The sequence below is a fragment of the Chrysemys picta genome, chromosome 1, assembly GCF_011386835.1.
Source record: "Chrysemys picta bellii isolate R12L10 chromosome 1, ASM1138683v2, whole genome shotgun sequence".
NCBI classification, from domain to species: Eukaryota; Metazoa; Chordata; order Testudines; family Emydidae; genus Chrysemys; species Chrysemys picta.
The window spans coordinates 338777387-338796784 of record NC_088791.1 but is presented as its reverse complement, the minus strand read 5'-3'; the positions used below and the strand labels follow the sequence as shown (position 1 = coordinate 338796784).

The following is a 19398-nucleotide window of genomic DNA, read 5'->3' as shown; positions in this document are numbered from 1 at the left end:
CCTAACAAACCCATCTCACATCACTACCCTTCCCCATCCAAGTGGAGTTAGCAGAGGCTCCAGAAAACAAACAAACAATCTCCTGAGTTTCTAGGCCCATCAGGTAGCATCTCCCACAACAGAGGACACACAGTATCCTGTTGCAATGAATACAAGAATGATCCTTCATGTAAACTCCAGGACACAGACTAACCTTAGAGTTTTCTGGCTCTCCAGCTCCCAAAACTGCATAATGCATTCCTGCACTGCCTAGAATCACTGTATAATCTCCCTGTATTTTCTCTCAAACTAAGCAGCCTTGGAACAAACTGGTAACTGCACTGCACATCACAGCCCAGTAAAAACTGTTTTTGCTTGTGTAATCTTTCCCCAGAGCTACTCCTAGCCCACTTGTGCTCCTACAGTAAGGAGAAGGCATATTCCCCCCCTAACTTCAAAATTCTCCCCGCCCTTTTTCCTTGTGCCATATCCTCCTGGCTCTTCACTTTGAAAATCTGTTCAGCCTACAATTGAATCATTAGTGATGTTGCTGATCTATTAGCGCACAGTAATAATTAAGTACAGCTGCTGCTTGGATTTCTCAGCCCAGGATCAAAGCTTTTGGGGATATACTTCCATAAAATATATGTAGTGTCCCTGATTCACTCCCCTAGGTTAAGCACATGTAATAATAATAAATGGAGATATCCCATCTCCTAGAACTGGAAGGGACCTTGAAAGGTCATCAAGTCCAGCCACCTGCCTTCACTAGGAGGACCAAGTACTGATTTTGCCCCAGATCCCTAAATGGCCCCCTCAAGAATTGAACTCACAACCCTAGGTTTAGCAGGCCAATGCTCAAACCACTGAGCTATCCCTCACTATGCCATTTATTTATTTATTTATTTATTTATTTTTAATAGGAGAGACGGTGAAATGTACACACTGAGCTAAATAAACTCAGCTTTGTGCAAGGATCAACTTTCAAAGCAGGGTGTCAATTACATTCCCCTGCACCAGCTGGGGTGACATTGACACATAGTATGATACATTTTAATATGATTACTACCCTGCTGGCAGTAAATAAATAGAGTGAAACCTGCAGTAAAAGCCACCTCCAATAAGTAACCCGCTGTCTGAAATGGTCACTCAACTTAATCATATATTAACAAACAACACCAGTAAAAATGTGCTAACCACACCTTAGATTATTGGAAGTAAGGGAATTTTTCAAATCCAATTTACTTGCCTTTACTGTGCTCGTGGTTTACTTTTGGTATTTCTCTCAGTGAACCATGAAAATCAATTAAGCTAGTTTCACTTTCGCGCAATGTTTGGCTTTTTAAAATTGCAGGGGAACTAGTTGTTAAAAAGTTACTGATTGTATTGGATTTTATTTTAAATTAAGTTATATGAACTCTTGCTGATTTTTTTCTGCTCTACATTTTAAAGCTGGTCCCAAATTTAAGTTGACAGCATCTCTTTAGAGTAACCCCTTTAAAGGGTCCCTTTGAGTTTTCCTGTACAATTTTGTTTTCCAGTTTTACGCTTTTGATTTCAATGAAATTACACTGGTGTAAAACCTGGTCTGCAGTAGGGATTTCTCCCATTGGTGGCCAGCCACCAGTTAATGGAACTCCCCAATGTAGGCAGGCAATACCACAAACCACAATTTGCATGTGGACACTTTACACTTACTTGAAACTGAGACAAGCTCTGCTGATGCAAATTGCTGCTTGTAGTGGCTTTACCCCAGAGAGCCCGGCCAACCAAAGCTTGTATTGGAGCAGATCCCCAGGATAAATAAGGCCTATGGCTATACTAGAAAGTTTACAGTGGTGCAACTGCACTGCTGGAGGCTCTCTAATCTAGCTGCTGTAAACTGAGGAGAGAGAGCGCTATCCCACTGACTTACCTCCTCCAGCCCTGCAAGCGGCGTTAGCTCTGTTGGTGAGAGAACCTCTCCTGCCAAAATAGCGCTGTCCACACTGCGCTTTTGTCGGTGTAACTTACGTCGCTCGAGGGGCTGATTTATTCAACATGAGTTATGTCACCATAAGCTGTAGTACTTGTGGCACCTTAGAGACTAACAAATTTATTAGAGCATAAGCTTATTTGTTAATCTCTAAGGTGCCACAAGTACTCCTGTTCTTTTTGCGGATACAGACTAACACGGCTGCTACTCTGAAACCTGTCATCGTGTAGACATAGCCTAAGAGAGACCAAATTTAGGCTCCATGTCTACCAGGCAACTTATTTTTGCGGGCCCCTCAGGCTGTCCCTCAGGGCAGTTTCACTTTCTAATGCAAATCCTGTACAGAGTAATATAAAATAGATTCTTTGCTCTTAATTAACATGCATACATTGCTGAAGGCAGTGTTTGAAATCGCATCAATCAGGGATAAGTCACCTGTCATTAAAAATCTTAAAGCATACACAGTAGAGAAGTGCATTAAGCCTACCAGAGGCCAGAAAATCACCTCCCATGGAAAACTCAAGAAGCAGAGGTCTGGGGAAGGAAGGGTCCATGAGGATACTCCATATCCGCCTCTTGGGAGGGCAAGGGAGATGGGGTTTGCCACAGCATAGAAAAAAAAACTGCAAAATCTACCTCTAAATGTGGCAGATTCCTAGTCCCCCTGCACTGGCTCTGGTCCCTGGCAACCTGTCCCCACACACCTTTGTTACAATGGAACTGTGTTATCAGAAATTCCCCCACCACTGGCTACCCACGTACTCCTGATGAGAGCATCATGGAAGAGACCACAACCTTCCAGGGCCACCCAGAGGGGGGGGCCAAGTGGGGCAATTTGACCCAGGCCCCGCAGGGCCCCACGAGCCCTGGCCCAGCCGCGGTCCGGGTCTTCGGCGGCATTTCGGCGGCGGGGGGGCCCTTCAGTGCTGCCGAAGACGTGGAGCGACTGAAGGGCCCCCCCGCCGTCGAAATGCTGCCGAAGACCCGGACCGCCGCCGGGTGAGTACAAGCGCCACAGCTCCCCCGCTTTGCCCCAGGCCCCCTGAATCCTCTGGGCGGCCCTGCAACCTTCTGTTAATTTCCCCCCCCCATAGAATCTCCCAAGGGGCCAGAAACGGGTGAGGGGGAGAAATATGCATCTGCCTCAACCCTGGCACCGCCACCACCCAGCCCGTTCCTCCTTCCTACATGACACCAGAAAGCTGTTCTCCAGGGTGAGTCACCTCTGCCTTGCACCTTTGTGTAATCATTTACATCTGTGCACAGTGGATGTAAAAATGCTACCATGCTGGACTGGCAGCATTTTACACCCACTTTGAACAGATTTAGGTGACCCCACAAGATGGAAGGTGGTGGAGAATCAAGCACTCTGAATCGGCCCAAACTACCATTCTTCAGAATACTGATTTACATACTTTAAGAACAAATTGTTTTAGATGGACACCAGTCAGGGGTTCCAGCTCAGAACATGGTTTGTAACTTACTGGAGAATTCTAAATTGTCTTTTTGGTTTTTGAATTGAAGAATCCATTTACTTACCATAAAAGGAGGATTAATTGAGTCAGGCATAATGCAGGCAGCTGCTGTGGAAGCACCACACAGAGCTCTGCCTCTGCCAAGAACAATAATAATTTTATTTCTGAAGCACCTGCTGGGCAAGGTGCTTGGAGCCCTGCATAACATTAAAAACCAGGATCATAGACAATAATTACAAGCGCTATCCAGCCTCAGAATTTGAAATGAATACAAACAAACTGAAGGGGGCTCCAATGCCAGGAAAAGAAAGGGGACTTGAGGAAGCAATAATACAAGGCCCAACAATGATTGTTAGTAAGTACCTTCGGGAGAAGATGCCCTAGGGAATCCACTATGCTTGGCAGCAGGCTCCCAGGCCTTTAGATCCCTGCTCTTGGATTTGAACCACCTGTAGTTTATTTGTTAATATTATTCAACTATATGTCTCAATATTCTCCAAAGCTGAGTTTTGCTAATTAAGATATATGATGAGGAAAGTAGCAGGTCCCTCTGTTCTATTCAACTCCATAAAGGACATCACATAAAAAACTTTACTGACAGAGCACCTGGAAAATGATAACACACAAAAACACCCTATCACCAGTGGGTGAACTCTTTTCACAAAGAAATCACTATGTCTGACCGATCAGTCCTCATCCTCAAAGGAAACCTGCACAACACTTTCAGAAGACGAGCCTGGGAGCTTAAATTCATAACTCCGCTAGACAATAAAAAATCATGGATTGAACAGAGACACTGGATTGATGGCTTATTATAACAATCTGTAACCCACTAATCCCCCTCATTTTGTCCTATGACTGCAGAAGTGTTAACAGGCCACTCTACCTTGAAATGGTCCCTTACAATATGTGGTAACTACTTAGGCCTGGTCTACACTAGGCGTTTATGTCGAAGTTAGCGCCGTTAAATCGAATTAACCCTGCACCCGTCCACACTGCGATGCTATTTAGTTCGACATAGAGGTCTCTTTAATTCGACTTCTGTACTCCTCCCCGACGAGGGGAGTAGCGCTAAATTCGACATGGCCATGTCGAATTAGGCTAGGTGTGGATGGAAATCGACGCTAATAGCTCCGGGAGCTATCCCACAGTGCACCACTCTGTTGACGCTCTGGACAGCAGTGCGAGCTCGGATGCTCTGACCAGCCACACAGGAAAAGCCCCGGGAAAATTTGAATTTGAATTCCTTTTCCTGTCTGGCCAGTTTGAATCTCATTTCCTGTCTGGACATCGTGGCGAGCACAGCAGCACTGGCAACGATGCAGAGCTCTCCAGCAGTGATGGCCGTGCAGTCTGGGAATAGAAAGAGAGCCCCAGCATGGACTGATCGTGAAGTCTTGGATCTCATCGCTGTGTGGGGCGATGAGTCCGTGCTTTCCGAGCTGCGATCCAAAAGAAGGAATGCAAAGATCTACGAGAAGATCTCTAAAGACATGGCAGAGAGAGGATACAGCCGGGATGCAACGCAGTGCCGCGTGAAAATCAAGGAGCTGAGACAAGGCTACCAGAAGACCAAAGAGGCAAACGGACGCTCCGGATCCCATCCCCAGACATCCCGTTTCTACGAGGCACTGCATTCCATCCTCGGTGCTGCCGCCACCACTACCCCACCAGTGACCGTGGACTCTGAGGATGGGATACTGTCCACGGCCGGTTCCTCAGACATGTTAGGGGACGGGGAAGATGAGGAAGGAGATGAGGAGGGCGAGGCAGTTGGCAGCTCTCACAACGCTGATTTCCCCGACAGCCAGGATCTCTTCATCACCCTTACAGAGATCCCCTACGAAGCGTCCCCAGCCATTACCCCGGACACAGAATCTGGTGAAGGATCAGCCAGTAAGTGTTGTAAACATCTAAACATTTATTTTTAACAAAACAGGAATATTAACAATTAAAAGAATGGGTTGTTCATGATTAGTGTGCCCTAGGCGCTTAACGGTTTAGTAAGGGGCAGTGCAAGTTTTGAAAAGAAATCTAGCAATGTCCGGTTTTCAGTGATTGTCCTGCACAAGCCGCTCTACTGTGTATTCCCTGCTACTGCAGCTACAGTAAAATGCGGTCTATATGTGCGGGGATAGAGCAGTAATCCTCCTGGGACATCTCGATGAAGCTCTCCTGGAGGTAACTTGAAAGCCGTTGCATGAGGTTCTTGGGGAGAGCGGCCTTATTGGGTCCTCCGAAGTACGACACGTTGCCGCGCCACGAGATTATCAGGTACTCGGGGATCATTGCTCTGCACAGCAGGGCGGCATACGGCCCTGGTCTTTGGAGGCTTTCCCGGAGCATTCTCTCTTTGTCGCTCTCGGAGATCCTCATCAGGGTGATGTCGGCCATGGTGACCTGCTTTTAATTAGGTAGGGGAATGTTAGTGTTGGGACTGCTTTCCCGTTCCTTTACAGAACTGTCACCGCTGGTTTGCAGCCACGCGGTGGAGGCGGGAGAGGGGCAGCCGAAAGGGATCATTCCCGGGGACAGCCGCGAGGGGGTGGGACAGGGGCAGAGTTCCCGCTTGCCGGATTGCTGGCAGCAGGGACTGACATTGATTTAAATGTGAAATGAGGCCAGTGGTAATATAAAAGTTTTAAACTGCCACAAGTGTACGGCTTACCATGTCTGCCTGCAACAGAAATTCCGTTGTGCTGCCTCGCTTCTCAAATGTGCTGTTCAAGACCCCAGGCACAGAATGCGAAGGCCGAGAATTCGACCTTGTGCTGAGTGCGCATGTGAAAGGTGCTGTGCATGGTCTTGTTCACAGAGAAAGACTATGTTCTTTGTTCACAACTACATTTATCTTTCAGAGGAATTCACTCCCTTTTTCCCATTTCCACAGCCCCGTCTGCGACTGTCTCACAACCTAGCCTGGAATCACACTCCCAGAGGCTAGCGCGGATTAGGCGTAGGAAGAAGAGGACACGGGAGGACATGTTCTCTGAGCTTATGGCCTCTTCCCAAGCCCAGGCAGCACAGCAGACCCAGTGGCGGGAGAACTTGACCCGAATGCACCAAGCCAACATGGATCGGGAGGAGAGGTGGCGGCAGGAAGACCAGCAGGCGACTCAAACGCTGCTTGGACTACTGAGGGAGCAAACGGACACGCTCCGGCGCCTTGTGGATGTTCTGCAGGAACGGAGGCAGGAGGACAGAGCCCCGCTGCAGTCCATCTCTAACCGCCCTCCCCCGCCACCAAGTCCCATACCCACCTCACCCAAAGTGCAAAGAAGGAGAGGCGGCAGAGTCCCTGCTAACTCTCACTCCACCCCTGCAGAGAGCTCTAGTAGCAGAAGGCTCTCATTTCCCAAAATTTGAAAAGTTCTTTCCTTCCCGCCTGACACAAGCCCACGTCCAAGTTTCACCTCCCAATGCCATGTGTAGTTGATAATAAAAAATTCGTTTCTGTTAACTACTGTTTCAATCATGTTCTTTTGGAGGAGGAGGGGAAAGGGGGTTGGAAATTGGACAGGACAGTCTCCTTTGGCAGGGTACATAGTCGGGGGCAGGCACAGCAGCAGGGCACATACACAGTGCAGTGATGCAGTGACTAGTTGCCCCGGTTAGTCTGGGAGGTTGTTTTGATGTAATGTTGGGGGGGGGTGGGTTGCTCTGTGACTTTGTGGCGGGGGAGGGCAGTTACAGATCTTAAGCGCCGGTCCTTAGACAGGATCACAGAGCCACACAGCATGGGATCTGTAACCGTCCTCCCCCTGCCACAAAGTCAAATAGACCTCCCATACACACAGTCCCGATCAGGAGGGGTGACAGGCTCCGTTGAAACAAGCATCCCACCGCAGCGGAGCCTGTCAATCCTTGAGTTTAGAAGCTGCATTCGCATCACAACACTAGACCCGCCCCGCACCACAGTCTGCGTCCCAGTTTTAAAAAATTCCCGCTAAAACAGTATTAAAGAAAACGGTGTGCTTTAACAAAGTAGAACTATTTTTATTTCGACACGTGTGTTGGAGGGGGGGTGAAGGGGGTATGTAACTGGATAGGATAGTCAACATTACCTGGGTAAAGAAACGGGGGCAGGTTTAGCTTCTCAGTACACAAACTATAAAATCACAGGTTACCCTGCTCACTCAGGAACTTTGCTTTCAAAGCCTCCCGGATGCACAGCGCTTCCCGCTGGTCTCTTCTAATCGCCCGGCTGTCTGGCTGTGAGTAATCACCAGCCAGGCTATTTTCCTCAACCTCCCACCCCGCCATAAAGGTCTCCCCCTTGCTCTCACAGAGATTGTGGAGCACACAGCAAGCTGCTATAACAATGGGGATATTGGTTTCGCTGAGATCACAGCGAGTCAGTAAGCTTCTCCATCTCCCCTTGAGACGGCCAAAAGCACACTCCACCACCATTCTGCACTTGCTCAGCCGGTAGTTGAAGAGTTCTTTTTCAGTGTCCAGGGCGCCAGTATAGGGCTTCATGAGCCAGGGCATTAGCGGGTAGGCTGGGTCCCCGAGGATGACTATAGGCATCTCCACATCCCCAACAGTTATTTTGTGGTCCGGGAAGTAAATACCTTGTTGCAGCCGTCTAAACAGACCAGAGTTCCTGAAAACACGAGCGTCATGAACCTTGCCCGGCCATCCCACGTAGATGTTGGTAAAACGTCCCCTGTGGTCCACCAGTGCTTGCAGCACCATGGAAAAGTATCCCTTTCGGTTAATGTACTGGGTGGCCTGGTGGTCCGGTGCCAGGATAGGGATGTGAGTTCCATCTATGGCCCCACCGCAGTTTGGGAATCCCATCGCTGCGAAGCCATCTATGATCGCCTCCACGTTTCCCAGGGTCACTACCTTTGGCAGCAGTACATCAACGATTGCCTTCGCTACTTGCATCACAACAACCCCCACGGTAGATTTGCCCACCCCAAACTGGTTCGCGACTGACCGGTAGCTGTCTGGCGTTGCAAGCTTCCACAGGGCTATGGCCACTCGCTTCTGTACACTCAGTGCAGCTCGCAACCGGGTGTCACTGCGCTTCAGGGCAGGGGACAGCAACTCACAAAGTTCCAGGAAAGTTCCCTTCCGCATGCGAAAGTTTCGCAGCCACTGGGATTCATCCCAGACCTGCAGCACTATGCGGTCCCACCACTCAGTGCTTGTCTCCCGTGCCCAGAATCGCCGTTCCACGGCATCAACATGACCCATTGCCACTGTGATGTCCTCGGCGCTGGGTCGCCTGCTTTCTGACAGGTCTGTGCTACTCTCAGACTTCAGGACATCACCGCGGTGCCGTAGCCTCCTTGCCTGACTTTTCTGCATCTGCCTCAGGGAAACCTTTATGATAAGCTGCGAGACGTTGAGAGCGGCCACAACTGCAGCGATGGTCGCAGCGGGCTCCATGCTCGGAGTACAGTGGCGTCCGCGCTGTCAATGACTGGAAAAGCGCGCGAACTGTTTTCCCGCCGGCGCTTTCAGGGAGGGAGGGCGGGAGTGATGGACGGATGACGACAGTTTCCCAAAAGCACCCTCGACTCATTTTGTTACCCAGAAGGCATTGCCGGCTACACCCAGAATTCCAATGGGCAGAGGGGACTGCGGGAACTGTGGGATAGCTGACCACAGTGCACCGCTTCGAATGTCGACGCTATCACCGTTAGTGTGGACGCACAAAGTCGAATTACTGTCCTTAGTGTGGACACACACGTTCGACTTTGCAATATCGATTACAAAAATTCGATGCAAGTAAAATCGAACTACTCTCGTAGTGTAGACAAGGCCTTAGACTAAACAATCTGTTCCCCCTCGCATTTAACTGTGACACTCGAGTACCTTTCCCAGACCTGAAGAAGAGCTCTGTGTAGCTCCTCTCTCTCACCAACAGAAGTTGGTCCAATAAAAAATTATTACCTCACCCACCTTGTCTCTCTAAAGCACAGGAAGTCAGATTTAGAAGTCTAGTCTTTATCCTTAAATGTGTGTGTTACCCAACTAGTACATTTTTTACAATTGTAAAAACAAATGCTTTAAGCTATTTCTCTGCTGACCAAAACCACTATGGGCTTCTATTGCTTTTACAATGTAATCTGCAGCATAATATTCAGACACTGACTTTCCAAAAAAATCTAACTTGAGACTGTTCCCCATTGAATGGGAGAGGCTGACACTATAAGGTCTTCACTGTCTGCACAATGTCCTAAGGGTTCTTTCAAATTAAAATGTACATTAATATTATGTTTGCGTCAAACAGACCAGAAGGACAGCAGCTGCAGATATGCATACACACAGCTAGAGCTGCTAAAGACCTCTAATCACATGCCAGATTCACAGGAAGACCACTTTTCATCTGCCCATTTTGCTCACATGAAAAAGTCAAGGTCAGCTACAGAATTTCTCCATTCTGCAATCCCAAGTTTAGCATATTTTGAATTTCAGTACAGAGACTGGAGCTCACACAAGGAACACACCTTTCTAGGGCCAAAACACATTATGTCTCTGGCCTAAAAACCCCAACATTCTAATATTACCTTCGCTACAGAATAATGCAAATGCTACTTGAAAAAATGTAGGTAAGAAGAAGTTGTTTTATGAAAGTGTGTGTCTCAGGCAAATAAACTAGATCAGGCCCTTGAATACTGAAGCCAAGAGATTAGTAGGATTTAAGAAGTGACTGGGCATTTATATGGATATATGAGAACATCTGCTGTTAGACCCCTTACACATTTATATCCAGTGGAAGTCATCATGCTCTAAGACATAAGCCCATTACTAACTGTCTGAGGTTAGGAAGAATCTTTCCTTATGAATAGGCTATTACACAGTTGGCATCTTGAACCACTCTCTAGAGTATCTGATACTGGTCACTGTCAGAGACAGAATAATACTAGATGGGCCACTGGTTTGATCTTGTATAGCAGTTCTTAAAACCCTTTTTTCTCATTTACTTTAATAGCATTTGGCTCAGACTCTAAGGGTACGTCTACACTGGCAGAGTTACAGCACTGGCAGTTACAACGCCACTCAGAGAGAACTGAAGGGAAACCGCTGTTGTGTGTTCACACTGTCAGCTGCCCGCGCAATAGCATGTTCACACTTGCCGCAGTTGCAGCGGTATTCGGAGCGGTGCACTCTGGGCAGCTATCCCACAGAGCACCTCTTTCTCTTCTGCCGCTAAGAATTGTGGGAAGGTGGAAGGGGTCATGGGGCATCCTGGGTCCTGTCCCAATGCCCCATGATGCATTGCTTCACATCCCAGCAATCCCTGTCCTTCCATCCGTATTTGGCACCATCTTTCAACAGTTTGTGTACTGCGCGCCCTGCCTCTTTCGGGCTGCAGGAATGGATCCCAAACTGCTGACCAGTATGCTGGTCGCTCTGACCAACACGTCATGAATGGCAGTGGAGTTATTCCGTAAACTACAAAGGCAAGAGCAGTTCGACATTGATCTCACCACGCATAGTAGCTACAACCCAAGATTCTTTGTGACATTTACGGAGGTGCTGACCACAGTGGAACGCTATTTTTGGGCTCGGGAAACAAGCACTGAGTGGTGGGATCACTTCGTCATGCACATCTGGGATGACGAGCAGTGGCTGTAGAACTTTCGGATAAGGAAAGCCACATTCATGGGACTGTGTGATGAGATCGCCCCAGCCCTGCGGCACAAGGACACGAGAATGAGAGCTGCCCTGCCATTGGAGAAGCGCATGGTGATTGCCCTGTGGAAGCTGCCTACTCCAGACTGCTACCGATCGGTCGCTAACCAGTTCGGAGTGGCAAAGTCGACCATTGGACTTGTGTTGACAGAAGTGTGCAGGGCCATTAATCGCATCCTGCTCCGAAAGACCATGACTCTGGGCAATGTGCATGACATTGTGGATGGCTTTGCACAAATAGGCTTCCCTAACTGCAGAGGGGTGATAGATGGCATGCAATTCTGGCACCAGAACACCTAGCCACCGAGTACATTAATTGGAAGGGGTATTTCTCAATGGTTCTCCAGATGCTTGTGATCACCGTGGGCATTTCACGGACATTAATGCAGGCTGGTCCGGAAAGGTGCATGACACATGCATCTTTTGGAACATTGACCTGTTCAGGAAGCTGCAAGCAGGGACTTTCTTCCCGAACCAGAAGATCACCATAGGGGAAGTTGAAATACCCATTGTGATCCTGGGAGACCCTGCCTACCCCTTAATGCCGTGGCTTATGAAGCCATACACGGTGCACCTTGACAGCAGCAAGGAGCAGTTCCAACAACAGGCTGAGCAAGTGCAGAATGACTGTTGAGTGTGCTTTGGGCTGTTTAAAGGCCCACTGGCGATGCCTCTATGGGAGGCTGGACCTGGCCGATTACAATATTCCTATGCTTATAGCCGCGTGCTGTACGCTCCATAATATTTGTGAAGGGAAGGGTGAAAGTTTCACTCAGGGCTGGACTACTGAGGCTCAAGGCCTGGAGGCTTAATTCGAACAGCCAGAGACCAGGGCTATTAGAGGGGCACAGCGCAGGGACATAAGGATCAGGGATGATTTGAGGCAGCAATTTGAAGCTGAAAGACACTAATATTTGTTGCTATGCTCAGAAGTGCAGTGCTTGTAATGCTAAGAGGTGATTGTGATTGGTGCAGACGATGCACTATGAAGGTTCAAGAAAATTGTCCGTTGCTTTGCCAGGGCTCGGTTTGCTTTCAGTTAATGGAATAAAGATTGCTTTCAAACCAAAACAATTATTTTATTAAAAAACAACAACCAGAGGAGAGAGACAAACAAAAAAACACATCAGCACTGAGGGGGGTGGGGGAAGGGAGGGTTCCAGGAGGAGGTGGGGTCCCAGAACAGTTAAAGATTTGTGTATGTCCAGGTAAAATATCCAACCTTCTCCTTTGGAGTACAATGCAGCGGATATTGTACTTCAGCAGGGCTAAACTGCAGAGGGACGGGTGTTGAGTGCAGAGGGTACTGAGAGTCCACAGTGCTGTACTGTGACGGGGAGGAGCGGAATGCCGCAGGTACAGACTGGAGCCAGGAGGTTGATAAGTGTGTGTTGGCGGTGTCTGGGGGGAGTATGGGGAAAGAGTTTTGCGACAGCGGCTGCAGGGGAAGGCGGGCACGGAGCTGCTCAGTTTGCAGTGCTAGAATCGCCTGGAGCGTGTCTGCTTGGCGCTCCATAACATTTAAGAGCCGCTCCGTGGCTTCTTTCTGGTGCGCCGCATTCTCCTTTCAGGCCCTCTTCTCACTGTCCTGCCACTCCTTCAGTTCTCGTTTTTTGGCCGTGGAGTGCATCATAACATCACGCAGAAAGTCCTCCTTAGTTCTTTGTAGCCGCTCTCTAATTCTGCACAGCTGTTCAGCCAGCGATAACAAAAGAGGGAGGCTGGGTCCCAAGGTCATATCTGTGAAGCCAAAATGCAACATTTTACAGAAGCAGTATTGTTTGCAACACACAGACCACTGATTCAGTGATTAAAACACAGCCACTATTCACATACCTGTCTCTAACTGGCTGAGCCCAGGCAAGCACACATGAGCCACAAGACCCCCAAAATGGTGAGTAACCGCAGGGGCAGGGGAAATCAGTGTTCCGGGACCATACTGTACACTGGGCATGTGGTTCTTGGGGAGAGCCAGCACTCTGTGCGGTGAGGGGGAAGGGAGCTTATAATCATTATTGTCCCCACATTTTCCACAGGCTGTATTCATTATGAAAGATATCTCGCTGCTGAGGGTGAGCAGGGAATCAAGAAAGGGTCTTCTCCAAGACTGTGCCTTTCACCCTGGCCCTTATGCAGCTCGCCTGTGTGCAGCAATGGTTCCCTCCCCGTGACACAGAGTGGCACGGGAAAGTTACCCTTAATGGGGCAAGAAACAAAGCAGTTCTGCCAAAGAACCTGCGGCAGCGGATTGCCCAGTATCTCCGTGAGAGTTTCCTGGAGATCTCTGAGGCAGATTCCCGTGAGGTGAGGGAGTCAATCAACACCCTGGTTCTGCTGCTCAGACTAGCCATGTGGTGGTACACGCATCATATAGACACAAGGCTGCTTTCTGCAACCCTCCTGCCCCCAACAACTCGCTTCAGCGATTCCCAAAATCAAAGCCACTTACCAGGGGCCTCCTCTCCTGTTTGCGCTTCGCCAAGCTCCAACAGCTGTGACTGGCTAGCCTCCTCCGGGGTAGAGAAGAGCTCCTGGCTGCATGCATCTCTGACCTCCGAGTCGTCCTCTGCCCCTGGGTCCCCCTCCCTCTCCTCATCCAAGATTTCCTCCTCCTGGCTCGGTCCACTCTCGACTGGCATGCGAGCCAATGAAGTATCCACAGTGGCCTTCGCAGTGGAGGTGGGGTCGCCACCGAGTATCGCATCCAGTTCTTTGTAGAACTGGCAGGTCATGGACGCAGCTCCTTCACTTTGACCCCGCACTGCAGCGTGTCCCAATCATGGCCCCTTTCTGTCATGCATCATGAAATCTGTCCGTAAGTATCAACTGGGACTGGATGGCCTCCTCTCCCTAAACGCTGATGAGGTCCAGCAGCTTAGCATTGCTCCAAGCGGGGGATCGCTGGTGCGTGGAGCAGGCATGGTGACCTGGAAAGATGCGCTGAGACCACTGCATTCGGCACCGAGCAAACAGGAAGGGGGCTTTTAAAATTCCCAAGGAATTTAAGGGGTAGGGCTCATAGTTGGTCACCTGAGGGCAGGGCAGGAGAGTTCAAACTGGTGACCAGAAAGGCGAGAACAGGTATTGTGAGACACCTCCCGGAGGCCAACCGCAGTGCTGTAATCGAGCAGGGTGTCTACACTGGCACTGCAGCGCTATAGCCCAGCGCAGAAAGCTGTACACCTCTCGTCAGGGTGGTTTTTTTACAGCGCTGCAACTGCACAGTTTCTGCGCACTAAGTGGCTTGGCAGTGTGTACACCTCGGGAGTTACACTGCTCAAAGCTGCTTTACTGCACAGAAACTTGCCAGTGTAGACAAGGCCTAAGTGCTTGATCAATCATAGAAACTAGAAGTGTAGGACTGGAAGGGACCTCAATAGGTTATCTAGTCCAGTCCCCTGCATTCAAGGCAGGACTCTGGCCTGGTCTACACTACAGATTTAGATTCACGTCAGGTAGCTTACGTCTACCTAACGGTGTAATCGGCTACGCTACAATGTTCCTCCCAAAGACTGAACACACTGTGATATATTACTCAGGGTACAATCTGGACTGTTGAACAGCTGTGTCTGCTCAATTCTCCAACCTGGGGTGCCTTTTACACTGCTTTGCTGTGAGAACATCCACTCCTGGTCTGCTCACACCCAGCTTCCAGCATGTAAATTACTCCCAGCTACACTGTATGAGTCTATGGCCAGCCACTCTTGATTTACACTGCGAAGAAACACCAGCAAATTCCCAGTCCCAGACTTGCCCCCAGAAATGTGCATCTTCTACTGCCCAGCTTTCTCCTTCTGAATTATACAAGCACACAGAAAGTTCATCATTTGATTAATAGAAAGTGATATGCAGAAATCCTGTTATCTCAGATGGAGTTTTCCAAACACTTCAATACAATCACACTGGTTTAGATAAAAGAGTACCCGATGTTATAACCGCCAAGACCCATTTGTCTCATGTAATCTGCTCCCACGCCAGCTGAAAGTGGTGGGGAGAGGCCCAAAAGGGAGGGAGGTCAACTGTTGCAGCTGAACATACAAAAACCAGGGCTGATTCAGTCTCTCAACCAGACCATCAAAATTCTGATGAGGAAGGTTGAATGGTTGAACAAGATGTAGTACGTGGTCTCTCTCTGAAACCCTCGTTTCTTCCCACATGGCTACGAAGGTCTTTCGAAACCAGAAAACTGGACAGGGCAGGATCTCTGGGATATTTGGGATTTATTATATTTCCATTTACTTGCAGGTGTATAAATCCCAGAAGATTGCAAGGTGGCTCTGGAGTATTTCAAAGTGTAAAATGACTCATTGGTGGTCTCAGCAAAGAGTTTCAAAACATCAAGAGGAAGATCCTCAACTATATTTTGGATGTCCCTAAGGATCCCAGACAACTGGAACCAAGATGCCCAACACATGACAACTGCTGGGGAGATGGAGTCAGGGCCGGCTCCAGGCACCAGCTGAGCAAGCTGGTGCTTGGGGCGGCAGATTGAACGAGGCGGCATTCTGCCCAACCCTAGGGCGGCACGGCCGTTTTTGGTTTTTTTGTTTGTTTTTGTTCTTGTTCCGCTCCGGCCGCCCTGTAGGGGGCGGCGGCGCAGAGAACCAGAGTGTCCTGCAGGGCAGTCCTCTTCCTTCCCTCCCTGCCGACCGGAGTGGAGCCCTCGCGGCAGGCGGCAGGAGGCGGCGCAGCGGGAGGGGCCGCGTGGCAGCGCCCCTGCTGTAGCCCTGGCCGCCCCCTTCTCTCTCTCTCCCACCCGCTCCCTCCCCCCCCAGCCGGTCCCCCTGCACCCGCGCTCCCGCCGCGCCGCAGGTTTTTTTGGGAGGGGCACTTTGCCGTTTTGGCCGCCCCGTTTTTTTGTTGTTGTTTTTTTGCTTGGGGCGGCCAAAAAGCCAGAGCCGGCCCTGGATGGAGTGAGCTGTAGCATCAGCGGCAGCCAGAGCAGCTTATAAAAATGTTCTACTTATAACCTTTGGGCTAGGATGGCCTGGAACTGTTTGCGATGTTCTGCTGGAAGGTGTTCAATAAACATGTGAGTGAGACTTGAAACAGGCGGTGTGATTGTATTTTGCCCTATGAATTTGATAATTTGCTATTCTAAACTGCAGGGTCACAGATGAATAGCTCTTATGGCCAAAGAGGTCATATGGGGTCAATTTAGCATGCGGCTATCTTTCACGTTCATTTACAGCTTCAACGTTAAAGGAGTTAGGTATGTGGTGGGGGGGGGAAATTCAGACATAATACTTGGTTGGGCTGGAACAGAATACTTTTTTGTCAGCACAAAGATGGTACTGTGGCTGAGGTCTGCCTGATGGTCTTGGCAGAAGGGTCTTGTTAATGGGCAAGGCCACTCGAGGAGACAGTGCTGTCTGCCAAGTGTGCAATAGTTTCTGTTGTGACTCTCTGACTTCTTCAGGGGGGTATCTGCAAAGAATCTGCCACCCATTTCGTGAGGTCCTGAAACCATTTGAAGTCATTGGCCAGAGAGGGTGGGGAAGGCATTGTGGCCTTCTCTGGGGAAGAAGAGGAATATTAGTCTTTTGGGCGGCCTCCTTGTCTGCTACAGCCTGTTGCTCTTCAAAGGTTTCCTCCAGCTGCTCAGGTAGTTAAGGAGGAACAGATGAGGTAGGAGACAGGCAGTCCCGATGAGAGAGGCTAGGGGCTCTTGAAAACTGCTGCCAGTAGCAGCCCCCCCAAGGGTCCCAATACGACCACTAAGTGGGACCATAAGGAATACGGAGTGGAATTCATGGCTGCTCATACCAGTGATGGGGACTCAGATCTGTCTCCTACCTGTGAGTCAACCCTCTCCTTGTAGGTGCCAGGGAAAGGGTTCGTAAGTAGGAGGGTCTTGCACCAAGTTGTGAGAGACCGAGGAAAGTTGCTTCTCATCATCCAACAGGGGAGCTCTGCCAGAGAACCGTAGGGAATCAGGTGGTACCAGAGAGACCTGTAATTCCAGTGACCCTGTGGATCTTGCTACCAAGGCGCTTGGTACCCATCAAGAGGGGAGACTTTTTTGGTTCATTCAACAAAAATAGGTCTTTCCAATATCTAAATTCCTGCAGTACCAGATGAATTAACAGTACTGAAGTAGGTCCCTTGCAGTAGCAGGTCAATGGTACCAACAATGTTGACTGTTTCTAAGCTATCATGGGCTGAAGCAGTTGCTTGGACTTCTGTGGTAACTGAGGGAAATCACAATTTGGGCTACCAGAAAAAGTAACAGGAGGCCCATCAGTACCAACTTGCTAGAAGCAGGCTGCTTCTCTCTGCTGCCCCCGTCACTTTTTATGGTACCGACGCGGACTTAGGTACCGAAGCATGCTGAGGGTCGTGGCTCCTAGAGGAACTCCGAGTCTTAGGAGTGTGATCGGTACAGGAGGACCCTGGAGTCTTAATGGTATCCAGACCAGAACTTGAGGGCTTGGACAGACTGATTTTTGCAGAGACTTAAGATCTCTTTGAAGTAGGCTCTTTCTGAGGAGAACTAGAATTTCTTTTCTCAGAGACTTTCCCAGCACCTTCTGACTTTTCCCTTAAAGGTCTAGGTGAACGTAGCATCAAGGTAGACAAGGCACTATGGTCGCTCGGAGACTATTGTATGGGGGCGGGTTCCCTGAGCTGGGTCTGAGGTCAGGCGCAGAGGTTGCTCCATCATAAGGAGTTCCAACCTAATCTCCTGGTTCTTCCTGGCCCAGCTCTTAAGGTCACCTCTGAGGGACGTGCGTGTCCCCCAGGCAATAAATGCACCAGGACTAACCCCTGCGGACCAGGTTAGCCTCCTGGCAAGTAAGACAACATGTGAACCCAAGTGATCCTGGCACAACCCCTCAACAGAGAGAGAACCTCCCAGGAGGAGTGGGGGAAATAGAGAGAACAAGAGATTGCAATCCTCTTTAGAAAACAAATATAACTAAACACTAACCTCACTTAACTAAAGGCTAGCCCAGGCAAGCCTGACAATTGAATTGAGCACTCTGAATGCTAAGACCAAGGTTACGGAGAAGGAACTGAGGGCAGTCTGCCCACACAACCCTATATAGCCTCTGTGTGCAGCACAAGCATGTGCAAGGTGCCTCTGCAAGCCAAACAGGCACTGCTTCCAAATGCCTTTGATCGAAGACACATGGGGCCACAGTGCACCTGAAGCAGAGCACCCACAGGGACACACAACTTGAAAAACTTATTGCTGTTCTTACATACCACAGAGCTGATTTATTTTTAACTACATAAAGGTGACCTACAAAGGAAACAAAACTGGTTTTGTGTCATGTTTGGCTTTTCACATGTATAGAGGAGGCGTGAATAGTTGGGGGTGGAGGGGCGTATGTTTTCTTCAGCATGGAAAAACAAGTCTGCTTTTTTTGCATTTAGAAATATCAAGTGTGGCCTTCCTTAGTTTTGCTGGTAGACTGCTTGGACAATCCCAAATGTGAACTATAAGCTTTGGACTTAAAGGGAGTCAGGGTGTTGAAGTGTGTGTGTGTGTGTGTGTGCTTGCTTGACTGATGTCTTCAGTATCACTCATGTATTGGTTCTCTATTTGTCTACAGTCTTTCAGAAAAATAAGGCAGACAAAACAAATATTTAATGTAGAAAGCAAGCACAAAAACAAACTTGGGGTGGGAGGGAAGGAAGCAGACAGTACAAGAGTGCTTACATAAAAAAAGTGACAAACCTAACATTTTTCCTTGGCAAATTACATTTAAAGTGATTAGTGTCAGGGCTTTCATTAAAAACAACAAGGAGTCCTTGTGGCACCTTAGAGACTAACAAATTTATTTGGGCATAAGCTTTCGTGGGCTATAACCCACTTCATCAGATGCATGGAGTGATAATACAGTAGGCAGGTATAAATATACAGCACATGAAAAGATGGGGGTTGCCTTACCGAGTGGGGGGTCAGTGCTAATGAGGCCAATTCAATCAAGGTGGATGCGGCTCATTCCCAACAGTTGACAAGAAGAGGTGAGTACACTGCTTCTAGATTTAAGGGAGAAACCAGCCTCACAGACTATATACATACTTCTACAAATGAAGATACAGGGTCAGCTTAATTTTGTGCTTAAAAATCTCTTAAAAATCTTGTTTGGGAACATCAGCAGGGGATTAGGACAGGTCCTAAAGGAGCAATTATGTTCCTACTCTCGATGTCTTTTGGCACTGGATTGATGGCATAGGGAGGAATACTTTACAAAGAGGTGAAATTCATTAAATTGCTAAGAAAGGGAGTCAGAAATATACAAGTGATGGATTAAAATAGCAAAGTACAGATATTTAAAGGAATCGCAGGTTTTTATTAATCCCTTT

General features: G+C 48.8%; 2 protein-coding genes across 6 annotated transcripts in view; one reads left to right on the top strand and one right to left on the bottom strand.

Moving 5' to 3' along the window:
- The window catches only part of PAK1 (p21 (RAC1) activated kinase 1), a 124265-nt gene that overhangs the window by 93641 nt on the left and 11226 nt on the right, over positions 1 to 19398 (bottom strand). The window lies entirely within an intron of this gene.
- On the top strand, positions 4616 to 6889 carry LOC135980948 (uncharacterized). Its single transcript, XM_065581735.1, has 2 exons — positions 4616 to 5325; positions 6320 to 6889. Exons 1-2 carry the CDS (start codon positions 4749 to 4751, stop codon positions 6793 to 6795), a joined length of 1053 nt encoding a protein of 350 aa, XP_065437807.1. The 5' UTR covers positions 4616 to 4748; the 3' UTR covers positions 6796 to 6889.

Excerpts from the sequence above, each read along its gene's own strand:
- LOC135980948 (XM_065581735.1), top strand. The coding sequence starts at position 4,749 with ATGCAGAGCTCTCCAGCAGTGATGGCCGTGCAGTCTGGGAATAGAAAG. Across the intron at positions 5,326-6,319 it reads ATCTGGTGAAGGATCAGCCA|CCCCGTCTGCGACTGTCTCA; the intron begins GTAAGTGTTGTA and ends CCATTTCCACAG.